The sequence below is a fragment of the Hakea prostrata genome, chromosome 8 (assembly GCF_041222555.1).
Source record: "Hakea prostrata isolate BN-2017 chromosome 8, UWA_Hpros_2, whole genome shotgun sequence".
Classification (NCBI taxonomy): Eukaryota; Viridiplantae; Streptophyta; class Magnoliopsida; order Proteales; family Proteaceae; genus Hakea; species Hakea prostrata.
Genome location: NC_142607.1, coordinates 6,276,476 through 6,291,016, shown reverse-complemented (window position 1 = coordinate 6,291,016; position 14,541 = coordinate 6,276,476). Strand labels below are relative to the sequence as shown.

The 14,541-nt window shown below is 37.6% G+C and overlaps 1 protein-coding gene across 1 annotated transcript in view; it reads left to right on the top strand.

Annotated features, from left to right (window-relative positions):
- The window catches only part of LOC149006512 (U5 small nuclear ribonucleoprotein helicase), a 125,922-nt gene that overhangs the window by 91,956 nt on the left and 19,425 nt on the right, over window positions 1–14,541 (top strand). Inside the window, 9 exon segments of the mRNA XM_089167578.1 lie at window positions 3,832–3,922; window positions 5,861–6,010; window positions 6,345–6,536; window positions 6,689–6,754; window positions 7,801–7,956; window positions 8,046–8,189; window positions 11,746–11,813; window positions 11,943–12,108; window positions 12,221–12,283. Of these exon segments, the coding sequence (XP_089023704.1) occupies window positions 3,832–3,922; window positions 5,861–6,010; window positions 6,345–6,536; window positions 6,689–6,754; window positions 7,801–7,956; window positions 8,046–8,189; window positions 11,746–11,813; window positions 11,943–12,108; window positions 12,221–12,283 (1,096 nt within the window).

Here is a 14,541-nt window from a genome sequence, read left to right as displayed (position 1 = left end):
CCTTAAGTGATAAGGATCCCACTGTTGAATAACCCTTGAACTTGGACTCCGTTTAATAGGGAATTTGACTCATGGTGGGTTCGCTTTTGTAGTTTAGGATACTACCACCTTACTTAGACTCTTCCTTAAATTAAACTCTTGCTAATTTAAACAAAACATGGACTCAACTAAAATAGAACTACTTTAAGATAAGATTCCTAAAATTAAGGAACCGGAACCGTATCCTAACAACTCAACCCTAACTAGAATGGACTATAATTCTTAAACTACTGACTTAGACAAAAAAAATAAAGATAAAATATCAGATGTATCCTGGGTTGGGCTCCCCAAAAAATTGGGCCCAAAAACTAGACCCAACAAGGCATTCAAAACTGGCCGAATACCCCAAGGGTGTTTTGGTCATTTTCTATGCCCACTTTGGGGGCTGAATATGGGTCTTGATAGATTCCCCGAAACATCTTAAGACATTTATCAGCCCTCCATGGGATGGGCTAAGTGTTCTTGATCCCCTAAACATCCTCCTATCTTTAACCATCAATATCCCATCAAACAAACCAAAACTCAACCACTGAGTTAAGATTACAATTATTAGGAGCCAATTGGGGAGCAACCACCCATACACCCTAACTGAAACCCTGGTTATGGGCCTAGAATTAAAGTCCAGTCGTAGAGATTTTTGAAGCTACAGCTCTATTCAGGAAAGGCTGCATCAAGATGGATCCAAAGGAAAATTCAGTCAGGTTAAGCTCTGTCAGTCTTTGCCACCCCCAAAAGAGATTTTGAATTTCAAACTGTTTGATATCATAGTCCAAATTTTGACTGAAACAACCAAAATTTTGGTCAAAATGTTGGTTTTTCCCAAAACCGAGATAAAATCTTATGGGCGATTTCCGACCGAAATCTGCAAAACCCTATTCAAAAGTCCCAAATCTTGGTCAAAATCGCAGGTGCTGCCTGTCAACATTTCAAGGATTTTCCCCATTTTTGCCATCTTAGCTTGTTTTTCACTAAAAAATCATCACTCCTTTTTCTTCTTTCACCTCGTTGCTGCTTTCTTTATGGTTATAGTCCTTATGGAGTATATGGTGGAGTTGTTGGATATGGAGTACGTTGAAACTTTATTTAGAGTAACCATCTCAAGGGATGAATCCACCCAAGCACTCAACTTGAAACTAAAGCCTGGAGTTCCTTTCTGTACTTTTGTGTCAAACATTTAAGGTATGCAATATATTTTATCCAATTTTACAAAGTTTTTATTTCTCGAAACCTCTCATGTGTACTAACATTTGAATGATTACACCTCATTGTTTTTTTTTTCCCCCCTGCAAATTACCTTTGTCATTGTGTTATTTATGCCATAAATAGGTAGCATGCAAGAAAACATACCAAAAATCCTATAAAAGCCCCGAAACTTGGTAAAATTTTGCAAGTTTGGGTTGAGATTTCCAAAATTTCGGTTCAACAAGCCTTGAAACCGAGATTTGAACCTTGGTTGATTTGGAAAACCAAGAGAGATTCGAAGAAACATTTTGGATTTCAAGAGGCTGATACAAAGACCCAAGAGGGATTCAAATAGACGAAGGGGAGATATGATGAAGGAAATAGTAGAGGGGAGGCTTTTGAGAAGATCATGAGATCATCTACCAGGCAAGGTGGTTGAGGGTGACTCTTAAACTTGGGTAAGTGGTAAATGAGTTTCTGATCAGTTTTTGGCTTGGATGCTTCTAAAAGAGACCTTAAGGGCAGGTGAGAAAAGGGAACGACAAAGGGAGCAGCCTAGCCAGCTACTAGCTCTCAAAGGAAGAAAATTAGTTGAGAGCCATTGACAGTGATCGACAGAAAAGGTGGGAATAGATTCAAAAATTGATCCAATGGAGAAACGTGCTTCTTTCTTTTTCTTTTTTCTTCTTTTTTTTTATTGCTGATTCTTTACTAGAATCAGTTCTGACACTCTTTAGCATATCGAATATCATTGAACTATGTATTCATAGTTCATTTTATATCTAACTGCAATTTTTACTGCTAATTTCTTGTAATCAATCAGTCAAGTCTTACAATGGACATTTATTTAGATTGACTCCCGGATTTTACTACTGGTCTCTTTAATTGTCAGATAATTTACTTATGATGTTTATGATCTGTCCACTAGTATACGGCATAGGGTAGATGAACACTAGCACGATCTTCTAGTAAAACCTCAGTGGCTGCCTTATTACCAGCCTGCCTATTAACTCTTCCACCATTCTGGGTCACCTCAACAACTATGACTGAAGTATATGTTATAGTAATTAAGAGGTCTGACAAAGGTTGAATCCTCCTGGACCTGGTGTGTTCATTTAAGCAGCCCAGATGATGCACGGTTTAAACCCTGTATCCACCTTTAAGATTGTTTTTGGAGGTATTCTGCAATAGGAACTAATTCCGGTCAAGACAGAGTTCTCTGTCTAAGAATTATAGAAAGTGCAGGGACCACCCAATACTGTTTTTAATTACGGAGTGAAGGAGATCATTATTGCTAGGATCACTATGTGTCTGAGTGAGAGGAAGTACTTCTACAGTCTGCATCAAATTTATCTTGAATCAGTTCTTTCAATGAGAAGCAAATTTTTTTACAAAAAACTTTTCACAGTCATAAAACTAAATCCTGGTTGAAACTGACTGAAGTCTCCAAGTTGTCTCAGTTTAGGCAGAAATCCAATGCTTGCCACATCTTGGTTTTGGATCTCATCAAAACCAGCTTCAGAACTGAGATTTAGAGCCTTGCTTGCAACTTAGGAGCTTACACTGGCTGTTCCATTTCATCTGTGGATTCTTCTGTGGTACAGAAAAGGTTGTGAATAAGTACTTGGGAGTAAAATGTGAGGAGATACTGAAGAGTGTTGACACATGTTTGTGGACACTGTCTGTAGCAAAAAACTATTGATAACCTCATCCAATGTGGTGAAAAGAAGGAAGATTGTCATTATAAATATTGAAATATTTACCCTTAGCTCGTTAGTCTCTGCTTTTTTTTCTTATTAACCGTTATTTATTTGAAATGTCATCTACGATCTTAGTAAGCCTATATTTATCACTATCAAGATTACAATTTTGAAAGAACTGTGCCTTGTCAAGAAGTTTAATTTCCACATTCCACCAGTTGGGAATTGGTACAAGTATGCAAATATAAACCAAACTTTGCTATAGGAGACTTCACAAATGAAATATTTGTTGGAAAGAATGAGTTCTTGCTCATTCTTGTACTTAATCTGTGCATGACATCATTTTGTAAAATTATTTTCTTGGATTTCCTCTTTTAAATTTACTTTATTCTATTTCTATTAATTATTTTCAGTCGACTTATTTAGAGGGTCAACTTATTTAGAGTGGGAGCCTGTTTTACGGCATATGTACACATTAAAATTTGTATATCTACTTGTTTGTTTATCCTGAATAAGAATGCTGCCTGGTTGTGTGGCTCCTGTGTTCAGAGTTCAGACACATGCACTCAACTGCATTAGATAAAAAACACATCTATATTGATGCGAGCTTGTGCACTTATTGACCGCTATACTGCTGTAGTCAATAGACAACTATGCAGTGATTTCTTGAGTATAATAAATAATTCCAAGATCTCCTGTGTAACCTGGCTTATTGGTTCTACAATCCTTGGACATGATTATGTCTGTAACTCATTGGATGTTAGCAGTGTAATATAGTTTGTTGCTAGTTGGTAAATCACTTTTTTGTAAGTTGGAAATTATCACTATCGATCATCAATTTATAAATACTTTATCTTGTTTGTATCGTATTTATCATCATAAATTTCTGATTTTCTTTAGTTCATTTCAGTGATTTAGCCGACTGGTTGGGAGTTGGAGACGTTGGACTATTTAATTTCAAGCCTAGCGTGAGGCCTGTACCTCTTGAGGTTCACATCCAGGCAAGTGTTTGTGCCTTTGTGGTACTTGATTTTGTTCACCCAAACTATTTTATACACATCAAGAATTTCAGAAACTGCTATATGATTCCTGTTGGACACTAGATGTAATATTTTGAATGTAGATGTTTGAAATTTTCCTTACGATTAGAATGAATAAATCCTCTGCAGATTGGAACTTTATTGAAAATTTTCATGCTAATAAAGTTGCTATTTTGTTGGCATCATTAGTTATGAGATAATAAAAGTGCTGGCTCTTGGGATGACCTCAACTTTGTTGAAAATGTTAGCCTGTGCTACTGGGTATTCAACTAACGCGATAATGTAAATTTTTTAATTTAAAGAAAAATGCCACCAAAGGGGAACTAAGGCAGGGGATGAATCTCCAAGACAAGAAAAATACAACCTTTTAAAGGGCAAAATTCAAGAGGTTACATATTAACATGCATGGTATGAAATTTTGCGAGATTTCAAATGTTTCGAAGTCACCAAAACAGAAAATACCTGCGAAATGAAATTGACTGGCTGATGGAATTTCGGCATAATATTTTTGAAATTTTGGTCGTTTGGTTTGAAATCTCGGGAATTTATGAATCTATATTAGCATGTAGTAATGATTCACTTCATTACTTGTTTGAGAATTTAAATTTCTTATTCTTTATGCTCTTGAGTACTTAGCCAATGTAATTTAATTATACATGAGCATTCAATAGTACACTGCCAGTCAAGGGTGAATATGAAATGCCCATTTTGATTACTATTTTTGCAATTTGACTATTTAAATGTGTTAGTAGAGCCTTAAACAGGATATCCATGAAGTTTAGAGATATGAAATACATTCACATTTGACGGCATAGGCACAACAGGAGCGCAAATACAAAAGACCATTGTGTGTTGTATCTTTAACCAAACTAACCATGGGTATGTGTTTAAATGCCCTAAAATAGGTTGTCCAAAAAGAACCAGACCCATAAAATTGGTCAAATCCACTGAAACATGCCACCAAGAGCTGGCAAAATTTGTACTAGGTTTTGGTGAGATTCCAGCGAAATCTCGAGATTTCAGTCATCTCAAAGTGGCAGAAACCCTGTGTCGAAACAAAATCTTGAACCTTGGTTACTTATACCTGATTCTATAAACTAAACAGGTTTGCAGAGAGCTTTTAGTTGATATCAAAGGAAATGACATCCCAAATCTGATTAGGGATCTGAATTTGCTTTTCCATCTCATAGTTGTCAAGGCATCGCTGAAGTGTACACCTGCATCAGAGCAGGGCCTGACTAGCCAAAAACCTTTCATCCCCGCATGCAATTCTGGAATCACTGCAGCTTTTATGCTAAGTAAATAAAAGACCTGACAACATTGGATCACTTTGCAGCATCCTTGGTACATGTATGAAGACATAACTGCACCAACAGCGAGTGTTTCAAGGTAGCCACATTGTTGCTTCCATTGCCAAACCACACTATATTGCAGTCCCCACCTAAGGCTCGGGGAGAGGAGTGACCAGAATGGGGATATGGAGGAGGTCTATCTAAAGAAAGGATCTCTCCAAGGCATTTTTGGTGGCATATGTGGAGGTAAAACTTGAAGTTACCACAGGACTGAATCCTTGAGGTGTGCAAACTGGGATGTGGAGGGTTTAACTGAAATGTGGATTTATAGTGAAATAATAACTTTTCATTGAATTGGAATGTTTGTTCTTCCTAATTGTGTGTGGTGTCAAAATGTGTTTGTAATAGGATGTCCAGCTTCCTTCTGGGCTAATTGCATTTATTAAAACTTCTTATCTTTCATTTTCTTCCCCATTTGTTGTAATTTACTGTTAACTAGTTATTATACAAAAGGTGTAACGGTGTGAGTCCTTCTAGTTGACTGTCTTACAGTTTGATCTTACTCAGGTTATTGTCAAGACTGTAACATATTATTTTCCATGAACAGGGATACCCTGGGAAGTTCTACTGCCCAAGAATGAATAGTATGAACAAGCCGGCATATGCTGCTATATGTACACATTCACCTACTAAACCAGTTCTGATTTTTGTTTCATCTCGTCGCCAAACAAGGCTTACTGCGCTAGACCTCATTCAGGTTTGCCCTTGCATCCTGTGCTTGTAGCATTGGGATCATGTCTGCATTGGCTAATAATGATTTGGATCGAAATATCTTCAAATACTCTAAAGCAGGAGCCTTTTGGTTTTCTTAGAAGAAGAGAGAAGTATGATATAAAAACATGATGTTCAACATCAAAGGCCAGCTAAGCCCCTCAAAAATCTTCATTGACGCTATTGGCTTAGACCTGGCTGTGTTTGATGTATATTGGGGAGAAATGGATCCATAGCATCTTTACCTTTGGAATCATGGTCAAAAACTAAAAGTCATTACGGTATCAAACATTAGTTGATGGCTATATTTTTGTTTACAGTTTGCAGCTTCAGATGGACATCCTAGGCAGTTCCTTCATATGCCAGAAGAAGCATTGCAGATGGTACTTTCTCAGGTCATTGATCAGAACCTAAGGCACACTTTACAATTTGGAATTGGATTGCACCATGCTGGGTTGAATGATAAAGATAGATCCATTGCTGAGGAACTCTTTGCAAATAACAAGATCCAGGTACTAATCTTAATTATTATTACTACTGTAGTAATTTGTTGCATCAGGAGGCTTTTGCTATCTTACCTGATCAAAACTAAAAATTTCAGAAAGAAATGCATTTTTATATTTTTTTTACTTTAACCAAATCTTTTACGTTCATACCATCACAGGTTCTAGTATGCACCAGCACGTTAGCATGGGGTGTTAACCTTCCAGCTCATCTGGTTATTATCAAGGTCAGCTCATGTTGTCAAGTTAAAATGTCCATAAGAACTCCTTTTAGCTACCTCAATTGAGAAACGTCATCTTTTACTGACTTTCCTATCAGAGTATCTTATGAAATAAACCTCAGGATAGTCTTCTTCTTCTTCTTCTTGTTTTTTTTTCTTCTTTTCTTTCTTTTTTTTGGGTGGTGGGGGGGGAGGGGGTTAAACCCTCAGGATAGTCAAAATAGGAATCCTACATACATGTATATATCTGAAGGGTTTAACTACCCTTGTTGGGTGCTCTTGCTCAAGATGTAGCTCACTCAAATAAACTGTCTTTCTATTAACAAGTCCAACTGATGAGGTGAATGCTCATTGTAGTAATGATTGATGAATTATAGAAATTCAACTGAGCACGAAGGCAATTTGAATTAATCTTTGTCTTCAAGCAAAATCCTGGTTGTTAATGTCCAGAACTAGTATTGAGATAATGATATGACTTGTCATTTATGACAGAGGTCCTCTTTATTTATAATCTGTGGAGAGAACAAAACCAACTGGCAGATTATATGGCAGAAGGGTAGTTGGTCCATGCTTAGTGGCAGTTGGGACCCTTGGGATTCCCTAGTGATTTGATGGAACTCATTCAGGAAGATGTGGAGCTGTATGTATATTATAGATTGTAATTGGTTCTACTTTCCTGTGTGGGATACTGGGTAGGAGGGAATGCCTTCTAAAGGAGTGTAAGGGTTAATAAAGTTAAAAAGGTGAGAAGATTCTAGTCTCATGGTTCTCAATGCTCTCCCTCAAGATGGTGCAAAGATAACATACATGGCTGAGTCCGGTGGTTGAAATACCTAACAATCCACTCCCTTTGCGAGTATATAAGCAAGTTGATTAACAGACTAACATAAAGAATACAAATAGTTTCCTTATCATGCTTCTCTTTGATGAAGTGTCTTTGATTAGACCTAAGAGCAATAACCAGCTCTTCCTTCATAGATCTGGCTTTGTGAAAGCCTTTGTTTCATCTTTCTTATTTGCAGTAATGAATGATGTCCAGCTTTGTGGTGTAGGGAACTGAATATTATGATGGGAAAACAAAGAGATATGTCGATTTTCCCATTACAGATATCCTGCAAATGATGGGACGTGCTGGCCGACCACAGTATGACCAACATGGAAAAGCAGCAATTCTTGTGCATGAACCCAAAAAGAGCTTCTACAAGAAAGTATAGATGGAACTAATCAGTTTAATATTCTATTGATTGGGATGTTTATTGATTTTAAATGTGCAATAATTTTCTTTTCCTATTGGCAGTTTCTTTATGAACCATTCCCAGTTGAGAGTAGTCTGAGGGAGCAATTGCACAACCACATCAATGCAGAGATTGTTTCAGGGACAATATGCCATAAAGAGGATGCCATACATTATCTAACATGGACTTACTTGTTTCGCCGATTGGTATAGCTTTCTTGAGCTTTTAATTAGGTTAACATCAAATAATATCTGCTCCTTTTTCTGTCTGACTGAGATTTGGTTCATACTTCAGCTTGATAGTTTTTCTTGTACCTGTCAACAATCAATGAAGATGTTACTGTTTACAGCTTTTTTATTCTTTTGGGTGGTGAGTTCCAGGGAGGAGGCGGTGGTGAATCAATAATTAATAATTGAGCCCCTGACAGAGGGAAAAAAATAATTTGGGGGGGGGGGGGGGATACACAAGTAGAGGAAGCAGGGAGAAAAACGAAACTCCAAAGCTAGAGAGAGGCCAAGGAAGAAGTAAAAGGTAAATATCAGAATCCCAGGTGATGACATTACACCTATTCCTTGGGAATCTGCAAAAGGTTGTGGAAAACCAAAAGGAGCTTGGAACTAACATCATTGACGATGGCCTTCCAATCTTATCAAAGCACAGAGGATTTGGTAGTCCATTTTTAAATTACAGTCAAGCCAAATGTGGGGGACCTCAGGGCTCCTGCTAGTTTTGCTGATAGTGTCACAACTACTGGAATCTGCGTAGGAGGAGGGCAGCCAGCACCATTTGTGATCAAAGAAATGGGAGCTCTATTACAAGGCCAAATAAAAGCAAGAGCTCTGAGTTAAATGGCCCTCCCTAGTGAGGGGGCAAGAGAAAAATAAAAGTTGGTTAATTTCCTTGGTCCCATTCCAACAAAGAAAGCAGGACAGGGCAACCTGAATGTGCCAATCAATGATGGAGAAAGGATTAGGTGGGGAGGCAACGGTTCAAGTTATGCTTCAACTCTCAAGTAGTGAAAGGTTGATGAGGTTTATTGCCTTGAAACCAAAGGAGCTTGGCTAAAGGAAACCCTTTTTTTTTTTTTCGGGGGGGGGGGGGGTAGGGAATGTGGAAGGGGTTCTGACAAAGTGCCAGGAGAGGAGCTAGGAAATGTACGATGGCAAGAAGGGTCCCAGGCGATCTTATCTGAAGTGGGAAAGGGGAAGGGAGAGAGTATCAGACTATTGGGAGTCTGGAAAGGGACCGTGACCCAAAGGAGATGCAGGATAATGTAGCAGACTTGCAGATGCGAGAGGAGAAGACTGTGTGGGCTCCTACAAGGTTAAAGAGGACACCAAGGTGATGTTGGGGGTCATTACCATTTCCAACAATGGAGAAGGGGGCTGAGAAAACTAAGTGGTGGAGAAGTAGGAGTTTCCTCTGAACCCCAAGGAGGATGGGAGGTTGGGCACCGTCTAAAATAAGTCAGACTTGAGAAGACAGGAGTAGACCAAATTAATCCAGATTGTGTCTTGCCTAGTTTAGATTTTCATGATTAGCTAGAGGAGACCAGCGATATTGTAATCACAAATGTGGTTAATCCATAGGCCTCCTTTGGAATTTGGACTTGGGCTTGCTGCAGGACCCTTAGTGTATAGTGTACACCTCAGTCTACTGCATCTTTTCCTTATTAGCCTATTCTACTCATTATCAGCAGATAAAGATTGAATCATTGAAAAGCTATAATTGCTGCACAAGGCTTTCGCTTCTAGCTTCGTCTAGGGAGGGTCAGATAAGCATATTAAGAATCGAAAACCATAAAACAGGAAAGCATTCCATTAATAGAATCTGAAACCTAATATAACCTGGGTCTAGGGTTAGGGGTAATTTGTTAAAAGCATATATGAATTGTTTGGTAGAATGGTTACATATACAACAAGTCAACAAAATAAAATGACGGAGTAAATCAAGTGATGGTGTCTCACATATATTAAGTTGAAGCCTATATATCATATATACGTAAAATAAAACTACATAATTTTAGAAAATAATTATTAAAATAAAAAAATGAAAAAATGGTAGCAAATAATAAAAAGATAAGTTTAACAAAACACAATCATAGATCATAGTCCTAGGCTAAACATATATTAATTTCAATGCAATACAAGATCATTTAAGGCATGAACAAAACATAAATAAAAAAGGGGAAGTTCGGAACTGTTGGGTATGGCTCATGCTTCACATTTTATTGTTGCCGGAGTTTCCTTTGTAACTGTTGTGGCTTAGGAGGTGTTTGGAGGCAAAAAAAATGAACAAAAGAGGTGTTTGAAGGCAAAGGAGTCGTGGAAATTAGGTAAAATGGAATAGAAATCAACAAAAACTAAGGAAAAACAAGTTGGAATGCTGAAATGGTCGAAATCTCGGTCGAAACCTCCGAAATGGTCGAAATTTGACACTTTTCCGAAAAAATTAGAATTTTGTTTCGTTTCTTAGAAATGCAGATATTTCAACCGAAATTTCAAAAATTTCGATCAAATTTTCTTCTATGCTCGATTCAAGGGATTGATAAGGACCAAATCGCCCCTGTGCTAGTTCCGTCCCCCAAACTTGCTTCCATTCTCGAGGTTTGGGCCCCTTTTTGGCTCATCTTGGGTTGTCTTTGGCAGGTTACATCAAAGGATCAGCTTTAAGCCCATATTTATTTGTACTTATAATGGATAAAATTAACCAAAGACATTCAAGATGAGGTTCTTTGGTGTATGTTTTTTTTCTGATGGTATTGTTTTGATAGATGAGATGCAATTAGGGATTAATTCCAAGTTAGAATAATGGAGAGCAACTTTATAATCAAAAAGCTTTTAAAGTAAGCAAACAAAGACAAACTTTCTAGTGTGTAACTTTGGTCGAGATCAGGCGAATGATGAAGCGTTAAAACTTGATGGGAAAGAGATTCCCCAAAGCAATTTTAGGTACCTTAGTCCAATCATAAATAAAAACGGTGATATAGAAGATGATGTTTCCCATAGAATTATAATACAGTGGATGAAGTGGAGAGGTGCGTCCGGGGTCTTGTGATCAACTATAGGTCTGTCGTACAACCATCTACATTGTATGGTGCAAATTGTTGGTTGTTAAGAAGCATCATATGGATAAACTCAATGTAACTGAGATGAGGATGCTAAGATGGATAAGTGGGGAAACTATGAAGGATAAGAAATGATCTATTAGAGCTGGTCTAGGTGTTGCCCTGATAAATGATAAGGTACGACAAAGTCATTCGAGATGGCAGAGGCACATTCAACGGAGGCCTATAAATGCCCTTGTACGAAGGAGCGATTTAATCTAGATTGAAGGAATTAGAAGAACTAGGGACAGACCTAAGATAACCTTATGAGAACTAGCCTTTTGTCTTTGGCCTATAGCTCTCATCTTGAAATTGCAAAGTCTTGGAGGGCTCTCCATCAAGAATTCTTCTTCATGAGCAAGTCAAAGCGAGACCTTAGTTGCTGGAATATCAATACCATAGTTGGCAAGTGGTAAGAAATGATATGTAGACCTTTTATCTAGTATGCCTCAATCAGAGCTGATTGGAAGGCAAGAATGCATGTAGTCAACCCCATTTAGTTGGGACAAGGCTTGTTTTTGTTGTTGTTGTTGTTGTTGTTGCATACTTACTAAAAAATGAGCAATATTGTATCATTATTGAATGTCATCTACTGTTTTTTGTACATTGTCGATTTGTATACATGAGTGATAACCATAATATTTTAATTTTCACAGGTGGTTAATCCAGCCTATTATGGATTGGAGGATACAGAAACCACAACTGTGAATTCATACTTGTCAAGGTACAAAATATGATATCCTGAATTCCTGATTCATAAGAGTCCTCAATCAGATGGTATTCTGGTGTATGAGAGAGCTTGTTTCACTTATTGTATGGTGAGAATAACTTTGTAATCTTTTGTTTTCTGAAGCTTGGTACAGAACACTTTTGAGGATCTAGAGGATAGTGGGTGCATCAAGATAGATGAAGATAGTGTTGAGCCCCTAATGTTGGGCTCGATAGCGTCTCAGTATTACCTTAGCTACCTGACTGTATCAATGTTTGGTTCAAACATAGGCGCAGATACATCAGTTGAAGTAAGCATTATAGTTCCATCATAGATTTTCAATACCTCTAGATTTTGCTGCATAATTTTTTTTTTGTAATTTCTGAACTTCTTGAATATTCTTCTAAAACCTTATGTATTAGGTATTCCTGCTTATACTGTCTGGTGCTTCAGAGTACAATGAACTTCCTGTCCGGCACAATGAGGTACTTCTCTCATCAATCATCTGCACTTTTTTCTCTTCACCAGAGCCCTCCCCCCGGATTCCCACAAAAAAAAAATATGCAAGTGTGTGCATGCATGTATTATTGTAAGCACCTGATGAACATCATTAGAAGTTGATAATAATAAGAAAAAAGATTAGAGAAACCGATATTGTCAAATTGTAGGTTACAAAGATAGACACCATATCCCTTGCGTTCCTAAGTATATATAATTGCTATCCAGCCTATCCTAGTCAAATTTGGAGTCAACAATTTGTTTTTACCCACAACTCAGTACCCCTTGTCTGACTAGTTCTGGTACAAAGGGGAAACAAGATTTATCACTTCTTTCTTTATTTCCTCTTTTTTTTCTTTTTTGTTTCTTGGGGGAGGTGTTTGGGATTGGAGATGGACTGTTTCCGCTCTTATATTTTCTAATTTGGACTGCCTTGTAGTTTGTTGAGTATTTAATTTAGTAGTGGACCCTTTTAGTTGTGTTCTAGTGGAGTAGAAAGAGAAGTACCATGGCAGCATGGTACTGGAATGACATACCTTGGTTTGAGCAATAAAATTGAGTTGTTTACCCTGTTCTCCAGTTGCTTCAGTAATATTAAAGGTTTTCTGATGAGAAAATTCCAATTTGAGTTTCTTCCTGCATTAGCACCCAATTTGTCCATCTGCAAAATCTATTTGGTTTGACCATGGTTTTCTTTCATTAGACCTACTTTGTCCATCTCCTAAACCTGTTTGGTTAAACGGTGGCTGCCCATTTCCAATAACAGAATGGTTCTGTTGACTGTTTGTTTTCATGTCCTATAATAATAGTTATTTAAATTTCAAAATGACCAAAATTGCCAGGTTCCAAAAAATTTACAAAATACCCACAGAGAATTTAAAGTGCATATTCTCAGAGTATGGGACGTACCATTTTTTATTCTTTTGGTCAAGCACATCCCATTTCAATGCCTTCCTTGGAATCCCCTCTCCTGTTTGGGGGATTGCCTATTCTGTAATCTCCTCTTCTATAGTACAAAATTTTACGGGAAAAAAGAAATTTTTAAGATGGCCTATGATGCCTGAGATAATGCTGATTTACCAAATAACTTAATATCTATACTGGTAACATTTCCTTGACAAGACCTAACTAGTCATTTGGCAGGTTACTGATGATTGTGCCAAGTATTGTCAAATCAGGCATGTGCTTCAACAAATGCCATTAATCACCAATTTCCATTGGTTGCAATATTTTTCAAGAATTTCCTTGTTCTACTCCAGTTCTAGTTTCATCTCATTGGGAAAATTTTCCCTTCCTCATATTCTAAGGTTGATTAGGGCAAACCAGCAAAGTGTGCTTTGATACCAAGTTGGGAGTCAAGAGAATGGATGATAACACGCAAAGGATGAAAGTTGCAGAGGTTGGGTGAGAAGGAAGAGAAGTTGGTAGAATGTATTATGTTAAAGAATGTTTTCTCCTACATGCATACACCTATATTACTTCACTAACACAATATAAGGAATTACAAACCTCCAAGGGAGGTCAAAAGTAAAGAAAGCATAATACAATGTTGATAAGCATGTTTCTTAATTGACTTTAATAGATAATTCTAACAGACTCCTGTTGCTATGACTGCTAATCATAGGACTTAAAAGGCTTGGATTTGTTTAATTTATCAAGCTACTGAGCTTCTATTTCCCTGCATTACCTATAAATGTAATGGTTGGAAACATAGATGTCAAGTTTGCCTAAGCATCCAGGTGCCTCAGTCTCCTTGTGTTTGAACTCCTTTCGGTGCCATTGGTCTCCTTCATGGCACTGGTTGGAAAGCCAAGATCAGCTTTCAATGGTTTAATGACTGAAATATGAGGAAGACGATTCATAATGTAGAGACGAGGTTTAAAGTGCCCGTCGACATATCGGTCAGTAGACTGAGTACCAATACGTCTCTTCGTTTTTTCTAAAGATCACATGTTCTGGATTTGTATTGAAATATATTGGCCAATAAGACCGACAGTCAGATACATCATCTGATACATCTTGATACATAGTGATGCAATATGGGTACGGTTGATACATTCGTATAAAAAACCATTTTCTCGGGCAAACACTATACACTCCTATTATAACAGGAAATGAAGGGAAGTTGATAGGGGCCCTGCACCAAATTGGCCAACTTCCCTTTGAATTCAACTTAAGGTTGATAGATATGGGTGTTGGTCTTTTGTTCAGCAGATTTATGTGATTGTGAGCTGACTCTATGGGC